The sequence below is a fragment of the Phaethon aethereus genome (genome assembly GCF_964289735.1).
Source record: "Phaethon aethereus genome assembly, chromosome: 7".
Classification (NCBI taxonomy): domain Eukaryota; kingdom Metazoa; phylum Chordata; class Aves; order Phaethontiformes; family Phaethontidae; genus Phaethon; species Phaethon aethereus.
In genome coordinates, this window is record NC_138583.1 from 4205474 (window position 1) to 4232891 (window position 27418).

General features: G+C 45.7%; 1 protein-coding gene across 1 annotated transcript; it reads right to left on the reverse strand.

Annotated features, from left to right (window-relative positions):
* Positions 1–322: 322 nt before the first annotated feature.
* OIT3 (oncoprotein induced transcript 3) lies at positions 323–24828 on the reverse strand (the record flags this gene model as incomplete). The annotated part of the gene is made up of 9 exons (XM_082002133.1): positions 323–508; positions 2025–2124; positions 6522–6937; positions 7586–7746; positions 12539–12661; positions 16151–16273; positions 20141–20251; positions 20729–21103; positions 24765–24828. 9 exons carry the CDS (start codon positions 24826–24828, stop codon positions 323–325), a joined length of 1659 nt encoding a protein of 552 aa, XP_081858259.1.
* Between the last annotated feature and the right edge of the window lie 2590 nt (positions 24829–27418).

Consider the following 27418-nt stretch of genomic DNA (forward strand, 5'->3'; position numbering starts at 1 on the left):
GTCAAGGACGAACAGTCCTGTGGAGCCTGCAGGTGGATGCAGGGAAAGACAAAGCTGGGTAACGCTTCAGGCCTGCAAAGCAACTGAGGGGTCTTTGGGAAGAAACGCAGGTGAAACCAAACCGTTTTGCAGTCCGGGTTGCACTCAGAGGGCTGCCCCATGTGCCAAACATACTTCACAAATAATCATCACGCGGTTAGGGAAACAAGTCCTGAGGTTCAAGGGCTTTACCAAATACCTCTTGTTTCTCAAACAACCATGAAAGAAGGCGTTGATAAGGAAGGTCGGTCTCAGGCAGAGTGACTGTTCCAGTGGGTGGGTGTTAGTCATCAAAGTCGATTCTGATGGGGCCACCTGTCAGAATCTGGTTTGCCACATGAACAGATTCCTCCTCCTCCTCCTCCTCCGTCTCAGCTGACCTGCGCATCCGTCTCCGGCAGCCCTGGGCGCAGCGAGAGCTCTCGTCCAGCGCCCCGCACACGAGGATGCGGCAATGCAAGAAGACCTCCTGGAAGGTGGTGAGACAGCAGGCCAAGTCAGTGCGCAGCGCTGGGAATCAGACTGGCACTGCTGCCAGCTCTCACAGAGCACAAGCGACACCATTCCCACGGTACAGACATTTCCGTCCCTGCACCAACAAGGTCCATATCCACCATCACCATCCACAGCCAAACTGGCTGCTCCATCTGTTTTCTTATGCGCCCAGGAGAGTGCATGTTTTCCAGAGCGTCTGGCTGAGGTATCAGAGCATGGCATCTGCGTGTTAGCCAAGGGCTAGACAGAGAATATGAAGGCATGAAATGATCCTCCAGAGGAAGAGATGAAAATGCCAGAAATAAGCTTGTAAGACCTCACATGGACTGGTAGGAGCTGCATAGGTAGGAAGCAGGCGAAGGACACGTGAAGCCTCACAAGGAGATGAGCTGATAGAAACATGCAAGAGAATTTGACATGAGCTGAGAAAACAGGAAGCTGGGAGACCGAGGGGCAAAGGAGGGAAACGCAGGTTGATGAGGGGCTAAGACCAGTAGCTGAGGGGAGTAGGAGAATGCAAAGGGCAGGGAGGCAGCTGCCTTTTCTTCCTGCACAGTAAAGGCAGACAGTGACGGGATTGCTGCTCCCTGCCCTCTACATGACAAGGAAAGTAAGCAAGATCCCTGCAAGCAGCAATTAAGGAACCAAATATTTCTGAATGTTTGGTCAATGGTGAGGTTTGAAGCAAAATCCATTGCACAGGCTGGGAAGATGCAGGTTGGAGGCAGCAGTAACAATCAGACAGCCAAGCGAAATTTGTTTCTGAATTTTGAAAGATCTCATCCATTTTAACCCTACTGAGGCTCTTCAGGAGCCAGAGCAACAGCTTTATGCCTTCTGGAGCAAGCAGCAATGGCTGAGCATAACAATAGTGACTGAAAGATCCGATTTCTTCTGTCACAGAAAAGGAAAGCTATTTGCTTTAGGAAAATGGCATTATCCTTCAACTGTCCTCTCACTACAAAGCTTCTGCCTGAGTGCCACCAGCCTGGATGGCCTGATTTCACATTGAATTAAACAGTATGGTGGCCTTCTATCTGGAAACCTGGCATCTGTACCCACAAGAGATAGAGAAGATAAAAGGTTGAAGAGATCCAAAACTATAGACTGTCCCGTTCTAAAGATAAGGCACTGCGTAACATGCCTAACTCCCCGAGTTTCTGTCTGGTGACCGGGAACACTTCTCTCGCCCAGCATGCAAGGGGCCACTAAGACTACCCTGGAAACAGCAATGATTTTAACATGCTATGGCCTTGATGTTCCACAACTGCCCTTCAAATTTCATTTAATTTTACTTGTTTTTATCCCTCTCTCCTAAAGTACCTGTGTCAGGCACCGAAACAACACAACTGCTGGAACAGGTATAGCAGCATCTGCCTTGGGCCAGCCGTTCCTCCCTTTCGCACTCTAATATGGCCAACTCTGTGCCGAGACTCTTCAAGTCGGATCAGGGCTGATGCATTTATCTAAGAGGTGGGTTTTGAGCTTACCTTGTTGTCTTTGCCCACAAACTTGAACACAGGAACCTGGAAATGTTTGGCAAGATGGTCCTTTGACGTGTACTGTTTCACCGAATCATCCGAAACGCAGCTGCAGAAAGCAGAGGGATAGGCTTTAATGGGTTTCCCAGAAATGGAAAGGAAAAAAAACCATCCCAACCTATTTAACCAGAGAAAGGAAAGGAGGGCTTGGCTCTCTCAAGCTAAGCTACCATCCATGTTACTTCCTCTTTGGCCACAGGAGAAAATTTGGGAATGATGGGGAAAAAAAACAGCTATGATAATAGCATCTCCAGACAAAGAACAGCTCAGCAGCAGAGAGCTGGCAGGACGTGGTCCAGTCCCCTCGGCAGAGGGACTGCCAGAGAGCTGCAGGCAAGTTTGTCCTCATTTTACCTTCCTGTGCAACAGTCTGCAGTGTTCAACGAAACTGTTACACAGTAGAGAATGTATTCTGTACTTTCTGTATACACATATATATGCACATAAATCATGCTTAAAATGAAGCAGCTGTTACCCACTTCACTAAAATATCACAGATGATGAAAAACACAAAAATCAAGATCTACTTTGTTTTATGTCATTTACAATTTTCTTCCTGCTGGACTTGGTCAGACAGCTCAAATTCACCAGAGCTAAAATTCGTAATTTCAGTTTCTCCATCTATCCACTATCTAGTCATGCAAGAGGTCACAGAACCGCAAGAAAATCAACTACTTCTATAAAAACTTACATTTCAAGTGCAGTCTATTTAGAAACTATTACAGCCTATTTAGAGTTCGACAGAAACAGCACGACAAAACGTTATGGTAACTTGATAATTACTGCTGCCTATTGCAAAGCCTTAGGCATTTTGAGAGGCCCCGATGCTGCTGTTATATTGCATTATAATGCAGATTGTCCTTTCTAGTAAGTTAATTCCAGAAATGTGGACTTTGCAAGATATTAAAAAAAAAAAGTGGTGGTAGAAGAGACAAGAGGTAATGGTGTGACTGCTGAAAGTCCTACTCTTGCAGCAACATTTAGCTTCCATCTTTATATCAGAAGTATGCAAGTCATTGTCAGAAATGCTCACGTTTGACACGTTTAATTATCAAAGAGCAGCAACCCCCCATCTATACGTAGCTCTGCTTTCACTAGAACGTGTATTTGGAAATCTCTACACGTTTTGGCTGACTCTGCTCCGTGGGCGGCAGCCTACTGCAATTCCTCCCAGAATTGTCCTTCTGCTACGTACAGTAGAGCAGTGTATGTTCATAGGAGAACTCAGCACTGGTCTGATCCTAGCATTATCTTCACCACTCTGTATCTTTGTAGGTTTTCTCAGCCAGGGGAGGTTACGGTCTAAAGGGATATCCTGTCTGCAGCGCTTGGCTAGTTAACTTGCCTGGGAGGCAAACATAAAAATCATCCAAGGGGAACTAATAAATTAACACTGTGCCTCTACAAAAGTTGACATAGATTCCTCCCCGTTGAGGCCAAACACTGGATGTTATTAAGTTGTTTAGGACAAAATTGCTTTTAAAAGTAGCATTCCTGAAGGCATCCGATTGTAAAGAATGACAGTTAAAGACTTTCCATTAAGTCTTGACTGGCCAAGCTTTGGGGCCATAAAGTCTACTCATAGGCATGTCCTCATTTGTGAGCATATAAACTGCTGGCTCAAACTGACTGCTAAATCCCAGGTTCTCCAAAGGTTCTCCACACTGATGGCCCGAAACCTAGTGGTTTGGAGCAAGGGAGATAGAAAATGGGAGAACAACAAGGAGGAACCAGGGATACGTGGAGCCTCTACCACGCCCCAAAGTACATTGTACAGAGGGTCCTGACAAATGCATTGTGGCATGACAGGAAGAGCTCAGAAAACTCCCAAGTCACAGGATCAAGCCCTTTTGCGTTGTGTGTAGGGCCATAGTATGTCCCACACTCCTAGGAAACCCCCAGACCCTGCATCCCATCTTGGCAACGTGAGAAGGGACAGGGAGCACAGGTGTGGAAGGAAAATGAGTGACCCTGGTCAGGATATGAGGAAAATAACCCTTTCCTGCGCTGGATGTGGGAGAGCATTAGAGGAGCAGAGAGTGGCTGTACTATGGGAGCTGTGCTCTGACCTTCTTATTGGGTGGTTGCAAGGTAGAAAGGAGGGCTTGGAGAATAAAATAACCACCTCAGCCTACAAATGAGGGGTAGCCCGAGGTGTAACAAGATGAGCCTTGCAATGGAACTACCTTAACCACATCATGCTCAGATAAATCGCAGCTCCTGACCACATCAGGTTACAACAGATTGCCCTCAGTGACATGACCTTGCTCTAGATGTCCCAGAGCACAGCAGTATTTAGTGCAATCGGTCAATGCCTTTTATTTATTTTTGTTTTGACAAAGAAGAATAAGATCAGAAGCAGGAGAGCTGCTTTGGGGCTGGCTGGCTGTGTAGGAGCAGTACAGGGTATTACAGAGACAACAGGGAGGGATCTGGGAAAATCCTGATTTCCAGTATGGTCATCAGCATAGGGAGTGGGTTGAGGAGTCCCACAGAAAAAGGATCCTACCTCTTGCCAACTGGAGATGGCAGGGAATTAACAGGGAAGAAAGCAGGAGAGGGAATTTTCCCATCCCTCAGTCTAAGGTATATCCCCTCAAATTTAAATAGTGCTTCCCTCTGGCAGCTGCAGTTGCAAGTCTGATCCTACATAAGCAAACTGATTTAAAAATCCCATCTTGATTGCCTTGGGCTTTTGGGGCTGGGTTGGTGGAAGGAAACTGGGTTATTACAGAACCGTTTGGAGCAGGGACAAATCAGCAGTGTATTCAGCTAATTTTACTTTTTAATTGCTGTGAGCGCACAGAGAGACAAAGAACTCCAGTTCGCTCAATAGCACATATTAGCCTTTGGTCTAAGCGAGCGGTTCAGTTTAAACACAGCACGGCGTACGGGGGTTGGCGTGTCTGGGGATACTGGGGCCTGCAGATGGCTGGAGATCGGAGCAGGCTGGATGAGCCTCCAGCCAGCCAGCTCCAGCCCACTTTTCCCATCAGTGAAGTTTTAATGCCCTCTGCAGGATAACAGTACCAAAGGGGCTGCTGGTGCCGTAAATCCTCAAACTAGTGCTGTGGTGAATTCAAGAGATGACATCTTCTGCCTTCTCCCTTCTCTATTTGGCTCAGGTTTTGGCAACTGTTTTGAATCCCATCATTTTCACTCATAGTGGGAAACGAGTGAATGTTTGGAGCCTTGACTCTGTGAAGAGTCCACAGGAACAGCCAAGCCAGAGAGTCAATAAATCAATCCTTCCATTACAAATCTGCTTATAAATCCCATAAGCGTCAGGCACAGAAGAACTGCAGCCTAGGATGGAGGGAAAGCAAGCTAATGCCAAAACCTTTGTCAGAAGGACAGGAAAGTATTTCTGTGTTCTGTACTCTGCAGGACCCTTTTGCTACAAGACAATCACATAGGACTTGTCATCACCAGCTGTAACAGTGTATGATTTAGCATGGCAGCTGAGGAAATAATTGTTCTCCTCATTACATGGCTTGGCAGACAGAACATAGGACTTGTATGAACACAGGCCCTTGACTGCTGGGCTACGATACTTGGGTATGTCTTAGATATTACTTCAGCTAGAACTTTCCTCCCTAGAGGACAGCAGACTTGTTCACAACTGTGACATTTCCACAGCATTATCTGGTTAAGCTGCCAGGCACTGCTGGATACAAACACTCCACAGCACCGTTGCACCGTGGCGCTGCCATGTTAGCACCCAAACAAGTGTCCGAAAACAGGGGTCATCTTAGGAGCCACAGCAGAGCCCACAGCACGGCTCCCCAAATCTCTGACACAAAACCTGTAATAGTGAACCCACAGATACACCCCAAATTTTTTACTAGCATACCCTGGAAAGATCACTAAACCCAAACACCTCAGAAAATTACAGCCAAACTGAGGGACCTTAAGCTTACTGTACTGACAGGCATCAGAGGGAGCGCAAAGCAAGGGGAGCTCCTGGAGCTCCAAACAGGACCAGCCATGGAGACTCCTGGCTCATGCTATAATAAGGCCATTATAGGAAAATTAAGAAACTTGCTCCAGTTGCTGTGGCAGCTGGGTGGCAGTGGCACACAGCCATTGAGGGGTTCTGCCAATCGGTTTGGCACTCTGCAGGCTGGCAGAGAGAGGATATCAGGAAGGATATCTTTTCTACAGGAGCCAACTCAATTATCCACAAGGCTAGTTACAGGGAAATATGTCCTATAAAGGCTGCATTTGGAGTAACCTCTTTCACTGCCTCCCACTGTTTCTCCCAGTCACTTTTGACAGGACAGGTGATTTCAGCTTGATGGCCTGGCTGCTGGTGATTGCTAGGAACACAGGAGATGGGCTGCTGTGGAGAAGCGGTAGCGTTTCCTATGTCACGCAGGCAATGTAACTTAGCCCCACTGCCAATTCCCATCTAATAGCCAGCAAAAGAGGGAACAGTGAACTCACCCATCTTGAATCAGGTAGTACTTCAGGATCTCGTCGATTTTTGAGGTGGGAGTGGCAAAGCAGCTCTCTACCAGTGTCTCTAGTCCATTGACATGTACCAAAGGTTCAATCCCAAAGTACAGAGAGTCCCGAAGCTTGAGGGTGGGGAGAGCACCCCTGTAGGGTTCATCGAAGTCTTTGTCTTTGAAGATCTCAAGAGTGAACGGAAAGATGCCCTGGTTGCGGCTCATGATTTCCAAGGGAGAGTTCTTGAGGTTGGGCACATAACCTTCAGAGATAGTGTACCGGCGTGGGAACTCACAGGTCACCGGGATCAGCAGCTTGCTGGTACGGACAATGATGTCCCCATTGCTTCCTGGAGTTTGCTTTGGCAAGCCTGTCACCAGATTGGTGGCAATGATTTTATCATTTATGACCTGCAGTAAAGAAAGGAGTTTAAGGGAAAGGGAAGATCACTGAGAAAGACCTCCCCTAGTTCAGACTAGCAGCTGAGTTTACCGTGCTTAGGAAACTCAGACATAAACTAGCCACTGAAAGTACAGTTTGTGAATTTATACGCTGCAACCAGAATGATGTTCATCCTTACCTGCAACCTAAGGGCCTCTATCAGTTTGGTGTCAACTTCGGTGCACTGTACTCCTGGCATGAAGCACAGGAATTTGCTTCCAATGCTACCCATCTGCTAAGATAAGCTCTCTTGGCTCCTGACCGGTTTTGTCAGTATAACCTTTGAAACATTACCGGGGGACCAGATTCTGTCTTAACGGGAGGGTGAAGCGTGACACCACTTGCACTTTCTGCACCAGAATGATGGTGAAACTGCCTCTGTGAAGCGCTGGGTGAGCAGAAAGCAGTGCCCCTGCTGACAGATGCACACTACTAGAGAGGAGATGGAACAAGCTCTCCTACTTTGGCAAGCTACCCCAAGTCTAATCTCTGGCCAGCTGCATGGCAACACAGGAAACTGCTCTGATGGTACAGCTAAATCAACTTTATTCCCCAAGTAAGCCATAGCCAAGTCCCCAAATCTGAGTGATCCCAAGAGATAGGACAGCAATACCTACATCTACAACAGTGCCGCAGGACTTCAAGGAGAAGTGAATGTTGACGTGAGTGCCATTGGATACTCCTTTGCAGGAAGTGTTGATGAGGGAAAGGTCCAGGCCTCCAACCAGGTCCTTTGGGATGCTCACCTCAATAGAGCTGGACTTGCACAGCACTGGAACTACAAGAAAAGTCCCCAGAATAACAGTCCGCACTACAAAACTATCAGGGAGTATTAGTATCAGGGAGCTGGGGAAGGACGATACCAATTACTTTTGCAGGGAAAGGACAATCATATGCTACATTTATGGTACTATCCAACCACAGTAATCTAGTACCTATCTTACATTCCCATCTACACAACACAACCTCCTGAGCTACCACTGCCCCAAATTCTCCTGGCACAGTGACGCCACAAAAGACAAAGAAGATGACCACTATACTTGCAGCAGAAACTTAGCTATGCAGTATTTCCAGCTATACTTAATACTCGGTACAGGTTTGATTAATATCTCTTGCACTGCTGTGTCCTGGGAAGAGCCCTTCTCAGCTATGGATATCAAATTCACAGCATCCCAGACAAAGCCATTTCTTAAGACTCTTCATCAGGTTTTACATCAAGCCCAAAACGTGTCAAAATAAGGGAGGGTAATTCCATCTAGATGCTAAGCTAAAATGGAAGCACCTCAGAATGCCATAATAATTTTTTTATAAGCAATAATCCCAACTCTGGCAAACAAACCCAAGTACTTCACTCATTCCACCTCCTTCCAACCTTTGAATTTTAATACAGATCTCCATGTGAACTTTTTAAAATTAAAATTCTATTACGTAAGAAGTGAGAAAAAATGTAGAGAATGGACAAAATGAAAAAGGAAAGAAGAGGGAATAACCCTCAATAAAAAAGTAATTGCTGTACACACATCCCTTGGGTGTATACGTATCTATTCAGTTAGATACAGGACAAGCATATTGGTGCATATATTCTGGTCTCTTCTCAGCCAGAAAAACAAACCTCCTCCAGAACTTACATTTATCAGATTTTAAAAACACATGACAAAACGTTTTGCAAATACACTAGTTCCCCAAGTTTTTTCCTAAAATTAATTACAGTCCCAATCCTTTGACATTCATATGATCTGCCTACCCTTAATTTCAATCAAGTTAATTATACAATCCAGGATTCTGGATCTTGGATACAAGGCACACTGCTAAAACATGCCTTTTACCCACCTTAAAAAAATTCTCATGTCCCAGCTAAGGTATTTCTAACAGCTACTGTGTACCTGCAGGGAGTATTTTTTATTAAAACTTGATCTTTTCAAGGTGAATGTATGCGGTGTGCCCAAAGCAATGTGCTCTCATAATGACATTGCTGGGTTAGAACAGAAAATGAAAGAACTAAGAATTACCTTAACTTTTCCTCCATCCGCAGTAAAAGGCAAGCAGGAATAACCGAGCATGTCAAATAGCAAAGCTCACAAGGAGACAGAGGGACTTGGAGAACACCGTGCAATGCCAAGATTAATATCCTTTAACTGATTGTGTCAATTTGGATTTAAAGCTTCACTGTTCCAGTGACTCCTTAATGAATAAGAAAATGTAATGCTTTTATAAAGGTGTAATTCAGGGCAAGAGAGTTTGGATCCCAGCTGCAATTCTCCCAAGTTCAGGACCAATTTGATTCAGGCTATCTCCGTTTCTAAATATGTTAGATTGGTACAAAGGGGAAGAAAGAGAAGATACCCATTTAACCTCTGCTCCGGCATTGCAGGAGTTGTCCATGTGCACTCCACCACCTGGGCACAGAAACAAGTGAATGAAACCTGTAAGCAGATCCACTTTTGATTCAAGTCAACTCACCACTGTTTGGGAAAACACTCTGGGAAACTCCTTATACTAACCATCTCAGAGTAACCAGTAACGTAATTCAAAGCACTCTAGACTTTTGTACGCTGAAGAGTAATCGATACCGAGAACAGTGTTTCAGATCTACCAATTTTACAGTGGTGCTGCAAGCAGAGAGACCATGTGCATCAGCGTGATTCAGCTGTGAGCAGGCCCGATTCCCTCGAGACAGACTGCCAGCAACAGCATCGTAGGGGGAGCTGAAAGGGAGCTGACAAGGTAGCCGTGACTATACGCAGATGTGTCATTCCAGGGCAAGTGATGACATCCCGACCGCCAGGACTGAGATGCCCAGCAGAAATGAGTTATCCCGGGTGCCGAGGGATCCTCTTTTTTTTCACAACTTCTTGCATCCGTTCAGAAAGATGCACTCTCCTGACTTGCTGTCAGCATCCATCTCTTGCATCCTTGCCCTGGGCTCACCCAGTCTGCGAGGCTCCCGAGAGCCTCACTGAGTTTTTGCCAGTCAAACATTTCAGTTCTTCACCCTCACGCACCACAGAGCACCTGTAAGCGCTTGGGAAGCCTCCTCATTACCGCTTTAAACTCTGCTTTGCACCAATGCCTCCAAGTACCCTGACCCTGGTAGGAAGCTTCTGTGGCAAGTCCAACGCCCATTTTACTGTCTGCTATTGTTAGCACCATGTTCCTTGTCCAGCCTGTGGCTCCTTCCCTGGCCTTTCAAAGTACAGCTGCTTGGAGCAGGGGTCATCTTTTCACGCAGACGGCTTAGTAGAACAGGCTTTCTGGTGCTGGGGAACCCTGAATCACTGCTAAAAACAAATAAACTACACCATTGTACCCCCTCCTTAGCTGCACATAAGGTTTGGGCATAGGAGAAGAGAGAAAAGCATTTAACCATCACACTTCAGAAGGAGGTGGGGTACTAGGATGGTCTGCAAAATTCCAAGTATTTTGTTGGCTGGTATCTTTGCAGGAAAATTATAGCCAAGGCTGTGATTTCTGTGGATAACTATTAATGTTTGTTCTGAATGTAGAGACAGTGCAGGGGTGGGTTGATAGGCTGCAGATCCAATTGCTTCAGGAAACTGTGCCTGCCCTGCACTGTTAATTGTACCACTATAATCCTCATTAGATGCCATAAAAAAATTGCATGGTAACAGTTCCAGATATATTCTCTCATATCTGCAGACCACTGCGTGGGGACATAAATTCCTGAAATGCAAAAGAACAAGCAACCTCGCTTTATGAGATGCTGTATCCCAAGCCCCAGCTTGGCACCCTGCCGTGCTGCTGCTCTCATTAGCAGCCTCAGAAGAAGCAGAAACACTGGCTGGGAAACACATGGCCTTCTCACCCTGCTGGGGTTGCCTCAGGGAGCCAGGATTGAAGAACATTGCTCTTTTCTGGCCTGTATCCATCAATCAGACCTTCAATCAGTAAGTATAATCACAGCTCTTCGAAATCCTCATCTCTTCCTCCCCACCTGGCTCTGCTGGAGCAATAAGCACTACTGAATCCCACGTGTGCAGTGCTCACCCCTGAAAACAGTGCCCTGCAATTCTAAAAAGCTTAAGCAGCAGAAATTTCATCAAGTAGAACCATTCCAACTTCCTCTCTAAGGCATATCTGCCCTGTTGGACACCATGAAGTCTGGATCTGCTCCCCTAACTGATGGCTGGGCACCTTCTAACGCATAGACTACAGGAGATTCTGAGCACACCAGGTAACACTAGCTCATTGGCATTATCTAAAGCCCAAGTGAATTAGCCCATGACAGGCTTCCTTTTATTGCATTTTAGATCCTGTCCTGGCTATGGCCCAAGTCCAGCCCATTAGCAAATTCCCATGGAAACATCTGAAAGCAACCACACAGGTTCTTCATGGGCCCACCAAGGCAAAACACAAGCAGAGCTATGAGATCTGTCTCTACCAGGCAGTAGCATGTCTTCTCCAGCTTTGTGCTGAACCCGACAAGTCTGAGAAGTGGCCAAGCAAGTCAGGTGAGGCCCACCAGAGAGCATTACCTCTGTCTGCCTTTCACATGCCCACACAGCTCTCCTCAACACACAGTTTTGACTGAATGTCCCTTCAGCAGTAGATCATGGTAGGCATCTTCTCTGTAACAAACAGGCTGGACGATGCTGCACAGCACCTCAGGGGCTCAGCTAGTTGTGGGTTTATGAGACCCAGAAGGATCTTGCGTGCAAGTCCTGGATTGTAAGAAAAGTCACTGCATAAGGAGCTACAGACCCTGTGCTTAACTTTCAGTGCCCTCAGGAACTTCTCCCTGATCCTCTGCTCCCTACTATAATGTTAAATTGAACCCTGGAAGCCTGGATGCATTTGCAAAGGCAATCTCGCTCAGCTCTTGCAACCCGAAACAGGGAACATGTTTATTCCATGTGCATGCTATAGATGAAAATGAGTCAGCAAGGAGGACTCCCTGCGTACAGGAATGGAGTAAAGTTTGGATAGAACGTCTTCCAAGGATAACGTTGTTGCCCTTGCCTCTATGCAGCAGAAGCAACAGTCAATTTTCAGATGCTGTCTTGGGCACTTTTCCAAGGGAGAACAGAAACACCTAGCATCCAAACGAGTGCCCTACTTCAAGACACAGGAATGCTTACTGGAATAGCTACCGAGATACTTGGGCAAAAAAAGGCCTCTCTCTTTAACCCCATTCTTGGAAGGGACTGAACCACTTCAGCTGAAATTTTAAAAGCAGAGTTTGAAAGCCAGAAAATTTCAAAGAAAATCCTCTTAAACTAATAGCATAAATTTGCCATAGACATACCCAGCTGATGCAGAACAATACAATGGGAGATGTTAAGCAATCTTAATTGTAAGTGAACACTGCCAAAGCTGCCTGTGATGCAAGATGGACCCAGCTGGGTCCTGTGTCTCTGTTCTCCTGCCTGGTAAAAAAAGCAATGTCTCCAGGCTCTCAGTTTTGGATGATCTGTCATTAATGACAAAGCTCCATTAACCAAACTGGAAAAGACAGACTAAGAGAACAGAACAAAAGCAAGAAAAAAAGTTCCTGCAGACATACTTTTGACTTCCAGGGGACAGAGGCTGCCAGGAAGGTTTTGTTGACCTACCTTGGCAAGTATGGTTGTCCTCTGACAGGACAAGTCCTCTCGGACACTCACATTGGTAAGTGTCTTCCACTTCAATACAGGTATGGCTGCAGCCTCCATTGTTATTGTGACAGCCTTCAATTTCTGCAAAAGAAAGGAAAATTAGCACACCCCGCTCCTCGGGCAGCTGTGTGGCAGCTACGCAGGCCCCAACATATGCTCCTTGCTGACTAACAGTATGATCAACACAGAGCTTGAAGGCAACAGAACGGTGAGAGCATGCTGCCAAGAAAATACAGTGGAAACCTATTTTTAATTGTACAATTTTCCATGTTCGTCATTTCACCATGAAGTTATCGAGGAACTCCATGGAAAAAGCTTACCAAATTCAATCACATGCTATAACTGACATACATAAGGAGGCTGAATAGGCAAACTTCAGCATGGCCCTTTCTAACTTCTGAGACATCCTCTTAAACTATGTTGTTTCTTACTTCAAAAAGGTGGAGGGAAAAATCCTCTTAAAACTTCTACCATGTGAAACCATACTCGCTCCCTTAGTCACCACCAGAATTAAAGCCCTGAGATTTGCAGGGGAGGTGTCTTGAGGAGGACAGACTCACAGGTAGCCAGCTCCTACTCCCATCAGGGAACCCCAGAGAGAAGAGGATGCGCTCTTTGCCTGTGGGTTTCCCAGCTGTGATGGAGGTGGGCGTACCGGATTCCTGCATGCCATTTGTAGGCTGAGGATGAAACTCTGCTTGTAGGAGTTTGTGTAGCAGGAGTTTTGCTAGTTTGTGTGTTTTAGACTTAGAGTTTGGCTACCCTGAGGTATATTATCACAGGGACAGAATGACACAAGTTCATGGTGTAAGGTCCATTCCCCTCCTAATTTTCCCCCATTCTAAAGCACAGGGGAGAGAGGGCAGCACAGCTCATTATGGGATTTGTCATGTCTTTTCTTACACCTTTTCTATTCAGGTGAGGCAACTCTCTGAGGGCCCAAATTTTTGTGTAAAACATTTTCCTAGCCACTATAGCTGCAGAAAAGAGTCTGAAAGGTCATCCAAATACATTCTGCAGATCTGAAGATCTAAGGCAAGTAAGGTCATTTCCAGTTGTTGGCTTGCTATTATAAAGAAAATAAGAGTATCATGATTTTTTTCTTTAAGAATAACCTGCACTGCTCAATTTTTTTAACCCTTTGGGATGAATACTGCTAGATGTTCTCAGTAAAACAACAGTACATATAATACAAAAAAAAAAATCATAAATACAAAATATTTCTTCATAAGCCTGCCATCAGAAATGACTGTGTGGTTTTCACTGAAATGTGAAGAAAAGAATGGAAATTCTGTACTCCATCCTACATGTTGCATGGAAAACAACAGCCTGAACACTCTACATGAGTCAAAGTAATAGGTAAAGCATTATATGGGAAATTTTGAGGTACTCTTAACCCTACTCAGCCTCACCAGCTCGTGTAATAAAGCTAAATCTCTTGCATTTCTTGTTTTTAACAACAGCTGTGAGGTGGCTCACAAGTAAATCCCATACTCTAATGGCTCACAAAGCTGAGGGCACATCTTTAGAAATAAAACTCACTAACAAGATTGTAAAAATCCCCAGCAGCAGTGTTAAACTCATGAAAAGCACCATCCTTCTTACAGACGGGGAGATTAAATGATATATCAAAGGCCCTAAAATCCAACTTTGGGAACAGCAGAAGCAAACTAGTTTCCAAGCACAGACTATTCCAACCCTGACAGAAGAGTGCAGTGCTCCAGAATAAAAACTGCCACATAGCACAGCTGATTTATGTGACACCCCACCAGCTAAGTGCTGGATGTGGAATGGACAAAACATATGAACCACTTTTGGCCCCACACAACGTAACAAGTACTTAAGGAGTGCTCTGCACAGCAGCTTTCCACAGGGAAGTATCATTGTCTGGATGAATGATGTTTTATTAATAGAGCTCAGAGAGGAGATTTTCAATCAAGTGAGAGGACATGTGCTGTGATACCGAAAAGGGGGAAAACGGGGACAAAAACTGAAGGTTGGAACCATCTGTCAGGGAACCGTAAAGAAGGGTGGAGTCCAGCCCAAAAACACAATGGCAATCCCTCTCTCTCCCTGCACCACGGATATCTGCCGCACAGCAGCTAACATAAGGTTACGTGCAGGCTGCAGATGTATTCAGTTCTAGCAATTGCATAGCTTGAAAGCAAGTCACATACATAGCTCTTTTTCTTCTCTGAGGCCCCACAGTATCTCTGAACATCTGTGGGGGGCCAGGGTGCTCTTCACAGGTGACCACAGAAAACATCAGGCACAAGTCCATTTTTGCTGGGTTTTCATATTTCTGCTCCAAGATGTTTGCACGTTGTTAGTGACAACAGATCAAACCTACAAGTTGGTCTTTAAGACCCTGCTTAAAGCTACCAGCCTAAACTCATCAAAGGTTTTCAGACTGCCTGTGCCACCATTGGGAAGTAACTGTAGCAGCTGCACATCGCAGAGCCCACAACTAACTACTTCAACAAGCAAACGGTCAAAACGTATCCCTGTGCTAGTTTTGGCTGGGGTAGAGTTAATTTTCTTCACAGTAGCTGGTAGGGGGCTGTGTTTTAGATTTGTGCTGAAAACAGTGTTGATAAGGCAGGGACATTTATGTATTGCTGAGCAGTGCTTACACACAGTCAAGGTCTTTTCTGCTCCTCACCCCACCCCACCAGCAAGGGGCAGGGGTGCACAGGAAGCTGGCAGGGGACACAGTCGGGACAGCTGACCCCGACTGACCGAAGGGACATCCCATCCCATATGGCATCATGCTCAGCACATAAAGCTGGGGGAAGAAGGAGGAAGGGGGGATGTTCAGGGTGATGGCGTTTGTCCTCCCAAGTCACCGTTACGCACGATGGAGCCCAGCTTTTCCGGAGAACACTGAACTCCTGCCTGCCGATGGGGAAACGGTGAATTAATTCTTTGTTTTGCTTTGCTTGCATGTGCGACTTTTGCTTTACCTATTAAATTGTCTTTATCTCAACCCACGAGTTTTCTCACCCATCCCACCAGGGAGGAGTGAGCGAGCGGCTGCGTGGAACTTAATTGCTAGCTGGGGTTAAACGACGACGAGGCCTAATCGCAAATCTAGCTTCTGTTTACAGACAGGCACCCCCTCTCCCCAATCTCTGTCCTGGGACACTAAGCAATCCTCATGCTCCAGTCTAATGTCATGACAACACCCCATACTTAATACTAGCTATCAAAAAACAGCAGTGCTAAACCTTCCCACGCACAACTATCATACAAATCTCCAGAGCCAAATCCCAGCATCTCCAAGCAATAACCAGTTCTGTCTGGACAACCAATCTTCCAGATCCATTGCTGCCTCTCCCCCCATGGAGATAAATACAAACAAATTCTAACAGAAATGAACAAGGCAGGGAGAACAAGGAGACTCCTCTCTGCTTGATTAGAAGGATATTTCAGTAACAACGCCACTGGCAAGCACAGGAGTGATGAGTGACATTTAATCCCAGCGGCAAGGAGCCAAGTGAGAACTAACGCTGCAAGGGAATGGAACTGATTTATATCGTTTCCAGCAAACTGTGACAGCCGAAACCTCACCTTCACAGGTTTTCCCGTCACTTCCCAGCGTGCGCCCGATCCCACACTCACAGCGGTAGGAGTTCTTCAGGTTAACACAAAATTCGCTGCAGCCTCCGTTGTTCTGCTCACATTCATTTTCATCTGAAAAAAACTGCTGTCAGAACATGCCCCCTGGTAAACACACAGCCGGCAAAAAGGGGCTGCTACATGGGAGTGCTAGTCAGACTGTGGACTGGCTTTCTTAGCCTCATGACCTGGATCAGGGCAACAGGGATGAGTAATCCCACTAAATGCTAAAGACCGCTTATCTACTGACAGTAGCAGAGTGTTTTGCCACGCTGTGTCTAACTCAGGAGCAAAGCAGACCTGGGGAAAAGACAGCATGCACACAGCAGCCATTCCAGAGCAAAGATGGACACAATCCCACTGGGAAACTTCCAAACTGGTTCCACACGTTGAGGGAATTAATGTTTTCATTTATTTTCTCATCCTAAACCATTCCCCACTCTAGTCACAAAGACATTAAAAAGAAGTTAACATGACTTTACTACATGGCAAAACTAGGTGAATCCAGAATCAATCAAAAATAAACGCTATCTAGTTTTGTATCACACCCACTACTGCTACATGTGGCCAATCATCCTACAGCAATTTTAAATGATTCAACCCTTACTTCAAAATAAAGACACAAGAATGAAAACAGCTGTAAGTATATAAACAAAGCTGAAATCAAACCAAAACGTTTTAATGAACCCCATGAAGCTTCCCCAGGAAGAACCATGGCATGAGAAATTTCATTGTTTCGGTTTCTTGCCCCAGTTCTAGCTAATCCCTGTCCCAGAAAACAAGAACAGAAATGCCAGCTCACCACAGTGAGACCTAACCTTCGTGCTAGTGCCACGCAGGCCACCACAACCATTAGCTGCTCAGACACTCTGTACTACAGGTGAGACCAAGAGCTCAGTTCTGAGCTGCTCCCTCTGAGGACTCAGCTCCTCACTGCCCCGAGATGGCCCTCCCTGCTCTGCTCCTCTGCAGCCTGCCACAGAGCTGTGGCTCCTACCTTTCTAGCTCAGAAGAAAGAGGAATGCCTGAGCTGGCATCCCACACTTCCTGGAGCAGGCTCTGGATAAAACTTGCAGAATAACCTTGTAATAGGCCTGGACTGAGTTTTTATAACCTAAAGCAATTTACCCATGAAGAGTACCTGCGTCACATTTCTCTGCTGGCTGCATTCAGCTCTAGATTAGAGCCCTCCAGGGTGCTGAGAGTCTTTATTGAGGAAAAAGCACAGCATCTGCTTTTGAATATCTTGGTAAAGCTCTGAAAACGCCTCCTACTTTCCTCTGTTTTAAAGGCTAAAGTTCCTCTCTGGCTGCCCCCCTTTTTTTTTTTTTTTCCCCTCCTTGTCTTGAAAGGCACTTTGATCTCCGAGATTCTCATTCTTCAACCTGATTTAATCTCTGTGTGCAAAAAGTGAATCAAATAGAGACGAAAGGACAGATATTGCTATTGCTGAGCCATAAAACTAATGATTTCTCTTAGGCAGGCCAGAATGGTGAGGTTATCAATCAAGGTTCACATGGGGTTTCACCAAAACAGCTTAGAAGTTACCATTTACTAGATATCAGAAGCATAAAACCAAGAAAAAAGAAAACTAAGAGACAGGTCAGAGATGAGCTCTCTTAGGTATAAGTGGTCCTACACATACACAGCACCTGCAGCGTGCAGCTGCTGGTGGTGTCTCCTTCCATAACCGACATGAATTGAATATTTTTAGCCAAAGAAATGGTTGGTACCCTGCTTTGGGGGGCAGGAAGCACATCCAGGAGACATGTGACAGGCTCCACACTTTCTCTTCTAACAATAAAACTAAAGCTGCTTAAAAACACAGGGTGAAGAGGGAAAGGGCTACTGGCAAAGGCATAGAGATGCTGTCAGAAGGTCCTAGAGCTTGGCTTGGTCAAGGGCTGTATCCAGCAATTCACCTCGATGGTCCTCCAAGCTCTATGACACACAGATCCACCCCCTGCTCTTCTGCACCAGTGACAACCAGCACCGACACAGGCTGGTTTTCTTCAGACTGGGTCAGGAAAGCACTGAACTGATTTTAACCATGTCTTAGTCCAACACAGATCCAGGTATTCAAGAGATCAAAGGCAATGCACTGAGTTGGTGGATCCATGACAAAGTCAAAGACCTAAACTAACCCCTAAGTAAGTTTGCAAATGAAAACGTAACTTCGGATCAGCAGTTCTGACACATATAATGTACTGAAAAGAAGTCAGCCTAGCACAGGGAGGTTCACAGACAGAGCTGGTTAGTGTTACTGCAGCATCTTCAGCTCCCTCTTAGGGTGAGCTGGGAAAGGAATAATATTCCCTGTATAGGAAAAGCATAGGAAAGGCTAATACACATTTGCTTGGTTTCTCTGGAAGACCAACACAGTTGCTTTCAGGTACGTGATAGCGCAATTACTCATCACAACAGAAAGTCATTAGAAAGATGAGTGAGCCATACAAGAAGAGAGGCTGCGGATAGGTAAACTAGTGTGATTATTACAGTTGAAGTGCTGTGCCATCTGGTTATCATGAAGAGAAGCAGCGGTGCACAATTCCTGCCTGGCCTGACCGTGGGGGGATGAAGGCAGCTCCAGCATGTGCAGACAGGATCAGGAGTCCTGCTGCGGGAAATCCTTTCCTCCGAGCCTGCCACATATTTATTGAGCACTGGTGCTTGTCAAGGGCACTTCTGTGCCTGAAAGTCTTGCAGAGAAGCAGCCAGTAGATGCTGTTAACTAGCTGAGAGAGCTAAGTCAGCCACTCAGCTGCAGAGATGTGGAGCAGCTTTAGCAAAACCGTTCTGTAGAATCGGTGCGAGCAAGTGTAAATCTGCAGCAGGGCCAGGCTGCTCTCTCCACAGATTGTAACGACTGTGGTCCCTTACCCTGATGCCCACAGACAAGAGGAGTGTGAAGAAACCACCTGCTCCTGCTTTGTCAGCTGTAGTCCATATGGAAGAAACTCGTCTGCCACGCAGGCTGCTGGACCAACTCTGCTCCAACTTCTCCACCAAATCAAGCCTCAAAGAGAAAGATGAGATCCCACTTCCCCTGAACACTACCACCCCTTCCTCCCTCCACACCACCTCTTTCTATCGATTGGGGTGGCTCTGCAGCTCCTCAACAGCCACCCTTTCCCAGCCCCTTGCGTTACCCCACGGGCCATCTTCTTCCTACGACCTTGCAGCCCAGGTGCTCTCCTCCTGACACCACACACAACCACAGCCACCCTCGCTGTGGGTTCACGCGGATTCCCTCACAAATCCCTGAAGCCCACATTCCCCTCTCTGCTCTCACTTACAACCCTCCCCATTCCTCTTGGTCACGTTAGTCTCTGCCAGTGCTGTCACCAAGTGCCAGTCCCCTGAATACCACCTTGTCATGCTGCCTAGAACCACTGAGGATGTGCTGTGACCTCTAATCCTTTGGCTTTCCTCAAACCCCAGGCCCTGAAAAAGGCCCCACAAGGGCAGTAAGTATGGTGAAGCCGAGTGCATAGCCCTACATAAGCCAGCAAAACTTTTCTTGGGGGGAAGAAGCATTCAACAGAGTGGACGAGAAGAAATCTCTAATGACAGACTACACAGCTGTTCCTGAATACCAATGAGGCTGTACCATGCTCTTGCAAAGAGACTCCACTACTGACAGCGAAGCTGCTGCCTTCAGCAGTTGGACCACGTAGAAGCAAACCTCGCCTCCGTACGTGCATAGCTCCAGGGGCACCAGAATGTATTCAGTCATGGGATGTCGTATCTCAGCCTGCGGGGAGAGGTCTGGAACTATTTACAGAATCAAAGACCTGTTCTAGGCAGCAAGGGGGAAAAACTCTTCTGAGAACACTTTTGCTTTTTTTATACTGCTTTGTAACACAATGGATTGAGATGGGATCAATGAACCAAAGGGGAAAGAAAGCATCAGTAACTGACACAAGTTACTTCCACCCTTACCAAGACACGTCTGTCCATCAGGTCCTAGTGTTGTCCCCAGGGAACACGTGCAGTCACTGGTGTCCAGGCAGGAGCCCTGGCAATCCACCACATCACAGATGTCATAAAAATCTAGGGCACAAGAACATTGTCAGCACAAACCACTGAGCATGCACTGAAAATACTGTATCTGTACCATCAGCTTCATGCCCTTATGTCTAATCCATTAGCTGCAGACCTAGGCCACGTTAGGAAAGCTGAACCACTGAATCTGATGAGAAACAACCTGTTTAATTATTGTAAGTCAGAGATGCAAATTTTGGCTTTGGTAGCATGCCAAGACAAACCACAGGGCCCACAGAGAGGATTAAGTCACCGTGGCCAGGTCAGCTCTGGAAAATTTCCGCTAGCTGAAGAAAGTCTAGAGGTGAAGCAGTCTAATCCATCTTTTATAGACAGGCCACCATCTGCAGTACACCACCCGATGCGCTTCTGGGTGAGAAAGCCAGAAACCAGTCACCACCTCTCTCAGGTATATGGATGCTCACTGCCTCTCCTGCATCACAGGGACAAAGGGGTTTCAGAAAAGCGATCTTGGCAGCTACTTACGCCCACAGTATGCGTGGAAACAAACGCTAGGCTTGGTTAAGTGATACACATAATACCCGCCCGGACACGCCTTGACGTCAATCGTGGTATTCCAAAGGCAGCAGTTCCCATTGAAGCTGGCACAGGCTTGGCGTGGGACGATGCCATCCGACTCTCGCGGGTGGCTACCGTTCAGCCAAATGGGAGCATGGGTGCCACAGTGGTTCTCCGGGATGCAGAAAGTAGGCATAGCATCGCCAGCCATGCCAGTGAAGCGATACCACTCCCCATCGATTTGACTGTCGCATGTCGGCTGGCCGTGGGAACCATTTATCTGATGATCTGTGTTCCTCCAGGGCTCATTCAGGCTGATGTAGGCAGAGCAGGGGTCCAGGGCTGAGACACATAGCAAGAGACAAGAGAGAACATCTGGTAGATATCAAATCAAGTTGTTGACTGATAATTGCAAGGAACACAAAATAATCTCATTTTCTATTCTTAACCGAATCATTGTGATATAGATCCCCGAGGAGAAAAAGCAATACCAGCTAACTAATTGCCTTATGGAAAATTCTGACAGCTCAGCTTAAATATCTTAGAAGAAAAAGTAAATTAGAGCTCTTAGAACGTTATGCAATAGTCTGACTTGCTGTTTAGCTGCTGTAGAATACAACAGAAGAAAAAAACTTGAGAGCCAGGGAATGATTTTGCTACAGGAAATATGTCCTGGGAGCACTGGATTAAGCCTAGGACATCTACCCCTTGGTCAAGTGCTAACTGAGCACTTGCAAGCCCCTCCTGAAGTCACTGGTAACTCTCCCACATGCCTTGCAGAAGAGGACCAGACTCCAAACAGGTTATGTGGCCTCTCCAAAAATCCATCCATAGCAAGTATCAGCCCTCACAGTTGAGTTGCCATAACCACAAGCCAGATATCACCTTGCAAAGCATCAGCTGAAATGTGAATTGCAAGATATGCAACAGGAAAGCTCCGTTTAAGGTGTACAGAAAAAAAACATTCCATTTCAATTATTAGACCCCTATATAATTGGAAGTGATGTCTAAGCATAATTTATCAGCTCCTACTCACTTCCGGGTATAATTTTAAACAGCTAAATATACAAACTGCTGTCCCAGATCACAATAAAGTTGTTCTATAGCTCAGCAAGCTGTATTTAACAAAGAGCGTATACTTAGAGAAGTGAGGTAGAAGAAAAAGACCCTGCTCCATTTATCTGGGGTTTTGTTCTCCACTGTCTCTCCTATAGTACATTTACTCCAAGGTGAGTTGAAAGAGCTGTAACCCAAATCCGTGCACTCTGTACAATTCTGCAGCAGGACGAGAGAGGTAGCAGCCCCCTGTATTTAAAGATCCATTTAGATGTACCCTGGTTTCCTTCAGAGACTCTGTCCCGCAACTTGCCTCTCTGCCAAATGCTAACCACCTCTACAATTCCCATATCTGTTATGGTTTTGTGTGATGTTGCCACCTCCCTGCATCTGAAACAGCTTCCCCAAATCTTTTTATTAAAATCCAGCAAGCATGAAGGTCTGAATCAGGACCTTCTGGGGAGCAAAATGTTCAACTCTTCACACAGCTGTGATCCTTGCAAGCCCACAAACACTGATGTTTGTGAGTGAAGTGTGTGTTCATGAGGGCAAGATATAAACACATGGACCTCCTGGTATGTGCATGTCTGTTCATGCAGTGCTCAAGGAGTGTGTCCCTTTTCACAGGCCTTTCTGAACTTTCTGCAAACAATTAAAACATAAGAATACCATAGGAGGGGGGAAAAAAAGAAGAAATGAAGTACTCATTACATTTTTAGTCTTTTCGTAATTAACCCTGATTTGGCAGCTTCCTCACTAAAAGTCCAGAGGTTTCGTTTTCACTTACATTTAATACCTCGTTAAGGACCACTTACCTGTGCCTAGCTATTCCCTGTTAGGTCAAATGAATGCTAACACTGTCTTGAGTAAGGAAAATTGATTACCATTTGCTAGAGTTAGGCTAATAAAACCAATCATTATGACTAAGTGCATCTCAGACTGAAATAGCCTCTACTTTCCACACAACATTTCTTTTTAATTTTAAAATTGCATTGTCTTGATTTGCTTAAACAATAGGATGATGCAAGTTGAATAGGGGGAGACATTATATTGTTTCTATCAGAATGCTCTGGACGCAGGCAAACCATCTTGGTTCATTATTTTGATTTGCCTCACTGACTTTAAAGTTAGAACTACAAGAGCTTCAGAGAAAGGACTTCAAGCCACCCTTATTTAGCTGCGTCTTCTTTAGACATCTGTCTCACTGACATGCTATCTTGTACCTTCTCACAAATATAACATTTCTCTTGACAAACACCCTTACGCCATCCTCAGCCATAGACACATTTTGTTTGGCCTCAAATCTAGCATAAAAAGCAGGAGCAGCTGCTGTAGTCATACGAGTGCTGCAGAGCTGCAAACTGGCACAGGAAGCGCAAGTCTGGGTTACGAAGGGAATCTCTAGCGCCATAATTCACGAGATGCGCAGCGGAGCGGATGGACTCCCACCACAAGCAGCCCCTAGTTCTAAGCAGTGGAGGGGGAACTGCCGCAGGAATCTCTGATGAGATTCACTAGGTAACCCCTCATGAGCTCTCAGTTTCACTTGCCTCCCCTTAGCCACAGCCAGCAGCAGAGCTGTTAAATCCCATGCTACAAAAGCTTGCTTTACTTCTTGCGACAGGAAAACACCAGTTCTGCCTTTGCACACAGCTGAAAAGAGCTTCCTCTGGGCTTCCCTCAGTATAACTCACTTGGTTTCCACAAGATCATTTGGTATGGCCTTAGGGTGCGTCACTGACTAAAATTAAAAGGGTTTTGTGTCCTTAAAAGCCGAATGAGGCCAAGCAAGGAATGCCCTGTCAGCTTCCCAGCTGGGCAGCACCAAAAATACACTCTCATTAGCTTTCACATAATACAATCAACTTTATGAAACATCCTTTGTAGACAGACTCTGAAAACACTCATCCAGGGAGATCGCATTATCTTCTGAATATTTAGGAGGCAATTTAAAGACAAAATTTACCGAGATGAACACGCAGTGGCTCAGAGGGAGCTGGAAGGCAGCATGTCAGGGGAATAGGGTAGCACACCCTCACATTTTTCATTTCTCTGTGAGCTTCAAGCAGGAGCAAAGGGGAGGCAGACAGGCAGAAGAAGCAGACAGCGCTCCGTCAAACACTGCAGACCCCCACGGCCACCTTCGGACTGCCAGGGCTGCCCCAAGCCAACCTCCCTGCAGGCACCAAGCAGTCTTTGGCAACACAGACTACTGAAAATTAATTTGAGTTTTTAAGAAAAACTCCACAAAAATACAGGAAAAAAACAATCAACCTCTCTTCTCCCCAAACCACAAAAGCACGAGAGTTTCACACAAGACATATAACTACCGCCAGCTCCCTCTGTTTTTCGTTTTTCTTGGCTCAATTTTTTTCCTCCCCAACACTTCTTGCATGGCCTGAGCAGTTCAGACTGACAAGCATTAGCTATGAAGTCAAGCTTCTCAATTTGTAATCTTGATGATATGATTACTTTTCTAGCTGACATGCTAGCGTATATATTGGATGACAAATCAGGCTCTAGCAAGCATTCATAAGCCCACCATCCTGCAGAGAGATTAATCCTGTGTGTATTGTGTAATCAGAGGCCTCTGCTCTAAGCACGACTAAGCAACAAAACGAGCAGCACTGCATTATGGCACTAAGTTCAGTTAAGATTTGTCAAAGCAGCGGGTGAAAAAGTAGCATAATACCTACTCATACAGTCTCCTCTCCGAAGGGAGAGGAAAAATCCCGCAGTGCCTTGGCAGTAGTGATTCTCCCAATATGGGAGCCTTACCGCTCTGCGACAGAAAGATCTTTCCAATTACAAAGAATTTCACACCACCTTCAAAGAAAACAGATATTGCTCACATGTTCCAGTCTTTCACCTAAGAATACCAAGGCTCAATATGAACCTTAAAGATGGAAAACAGAAATAAGCTTGAAGGTAATGCCTTGTTACTCACCCATCGAAGACACCGGCTGCAACTGGATGATGAAGGAGACAGAGAAAAACAAGTACTGGAACATCCCACTCAGCCAAAGAACAGTTACCACTCAAGTAAGAGAGACTTGAAAGCCCTTACACACGCTGCGGCTCTTGCAGCCTTCCTCTCAGTGGAGCTTCTGACCCCAAGCTTTCTGAAGAGCAAGTGTGATAGCTCTCCTGGAAGTTTGTCAGAGGAAGAGGCTGAAGGGATGTGGGGTACAGCTCCAGCCTTGACCTCCACAGAGCAGCAGCTCTGCCCCTTATTGACAACAGAGATGTACTTACTGATCAATCTTGTTTTTTGGACTCAACCCACTATTGTTTTCTGACCTGACTGCCCCACAGTGACACCTCCACTATCTTATCTGGAGAAGAATTCTAACCAGGGGACACCCGGACATCCCGAAGGGATGGAAAAGAAGAACAGATGGGTGCTTGCTGTTATCTCTGCTCCTTCCACAAGTCATATGACTTTGTGGCTCCCCACAGGCAAAAAACAGCAGCCAGAGAGCCTTAACTGCAGGAAATAATGGCCAAAGGAGAACCAATCCTTCCGAGTAGAGATTGCAGATGAGTGCTTGGAGCAGAGCTAAAATAGGAACATCAGTTAAAGTGAAGGGACTGCTATTTCACAGGGAAATAAGCTATTCCTATGCTACAAAGACCCTTTCCACTCCTGGTCACATAACCCAACCATTGCAGCGAGATTATCAAATAAGGCAATTAAAGACTTTTTTTTTTTTTGCAGTACTCTTATGATCTCAGTCTTAAAAAAAAAACCAAAAAACCTCCCAACAAAACACCACCAAAACCCAAAACTAAACCAACAACCAAGAAACCCAACAGTATTGAATTAACTTCCATCCAAAACTGAGTAGCGAAGAACATCTGCCTTACCGGTTCAAACCGAACTAGGTTGAGCTCCAGGTCATAACCATGTGCTCTGGCTGTAGATGAGATGCAGCGCACCGAAATCTGTTCTCTGCTAAAACAAACTGAGCACCACGACTATCAGCAAGAGATACCAAGGACAACACGAACAAGAAGAAAGGGATCTTCCCTCCCAATCCCACCAACTGTAGTTCTTACTATAGAGAATAGATGTAAAGACTTACGTACATACACACATGTCCCTCCCTGCTTATGAACAATGGTCACAGAGTTGTCCTCCAGGAAATCACCTGCAGGCAAAAAGCTCTCCATCAGTAAGGAGTACAGCTAAACCTACAGTAATTGCACAATCAAGCAGGTGTAGACATTTCCCCATTTCTTCTGCACCTTGCATTTCTGCAGCAGGCTAGCATAAGGAATAACGTCAAGGTTGATGTGCTAGCTTCAAATACCAGAGTAGGAAAAAAATGTCCCCATTATTTTCATATTGAGCTTGCCTGCTTTGTAGAAATTGTACTTTATAGAAAGTTCTCAGTGGCCTCTCTCTGCCTGGGTGTTCCCCTGGCAGCGAAGTGCAACATGCCACGCTGCTCCATCCCAGCAAAGGAGTCTTTTTCTGTGATGAATGATTCTAGGGAACAACAAGAGAACCTTTATAAATGACTATCATTGCTTCCACCACCACCAAAAAAATAAACCCCCAAAACTTCGTGACTATATCATGCTGACAGCTGTGCAATACCAGAAAAGTTTCTTCAACAACAGAAAAGGAGAACAAATTCACTGTGCAGAGCTTGCAAGGCAGATAACCCTCAAAAGGTGACTACGTGAATTCCCAGAAAAGAAACTAAAATGGAACAGGGAATACTACAACAGCAAACCACAGGAAGCTGTATTTTGCCATTTTCATTGAGAGATTGATTCATATTTGAGATCCTGGAGAAATAAAACAGACAAGCTCAAATTGAATTTTCTATTTGTTATAGGCATATATATTTCTCTGAACCATTTCATTACCAGCTGCTTTTCTTTTTGTAGGTGGTATATTGGGCCCAACACTAGTGAAGTTTTAACAGTTATATATAAGTGATTGACAACTAACAATTAACAGAGAAATGAACTGCACCATTGCAGTTTTGAGCCTCAAAGGTGTCACAAACAGGCCCTACCAAGTTCTCCAAAAGGGATTAAAGCCAGATATACCACTATCCCAAAATCACTGCAACTATCTAGTTCAAGGAAACAGTCTAAAGCTGGACAAGATTCCATGTGCTGCCTCTAAATGTTTTTGGGACGCACAGGAAAGACAAAGACCATCTCAGCCTTCTAGAAGAAGCATCAGCAGAGGCAACCCTTCCTTCAGCACTTTCTCTTAGCTTTGCAGGTTAATTTGGGTAACAGGCACAGTTCCAGTTTGCCCCCTAAACGATAGTAGCCTGTATTAGGGTAGGCCACTGCAAATCTATGCCTCAGTGAGCTGGAGCACCTATTCCCAAGAAGGGGGAGGGAGGGGATGACAGGACAGAACCCAAATCAGAAACTCCTCCTGTAAACAAACCCTTCTGGGAGAACAGGTACTATTCCAAAGGACTACTTGAGATCCTGTAGGGCCTGCACTCTCTAGGCAGATCTGGTAAATCTGCTGTTCCTGACCTCCACTTCCCCACTCCAAAGATGAGTGAGCCTGACTTCCCAAGGAGCAAGAAGAATCAGGATCAAGTTAGTATTTCTTAAAAGTAG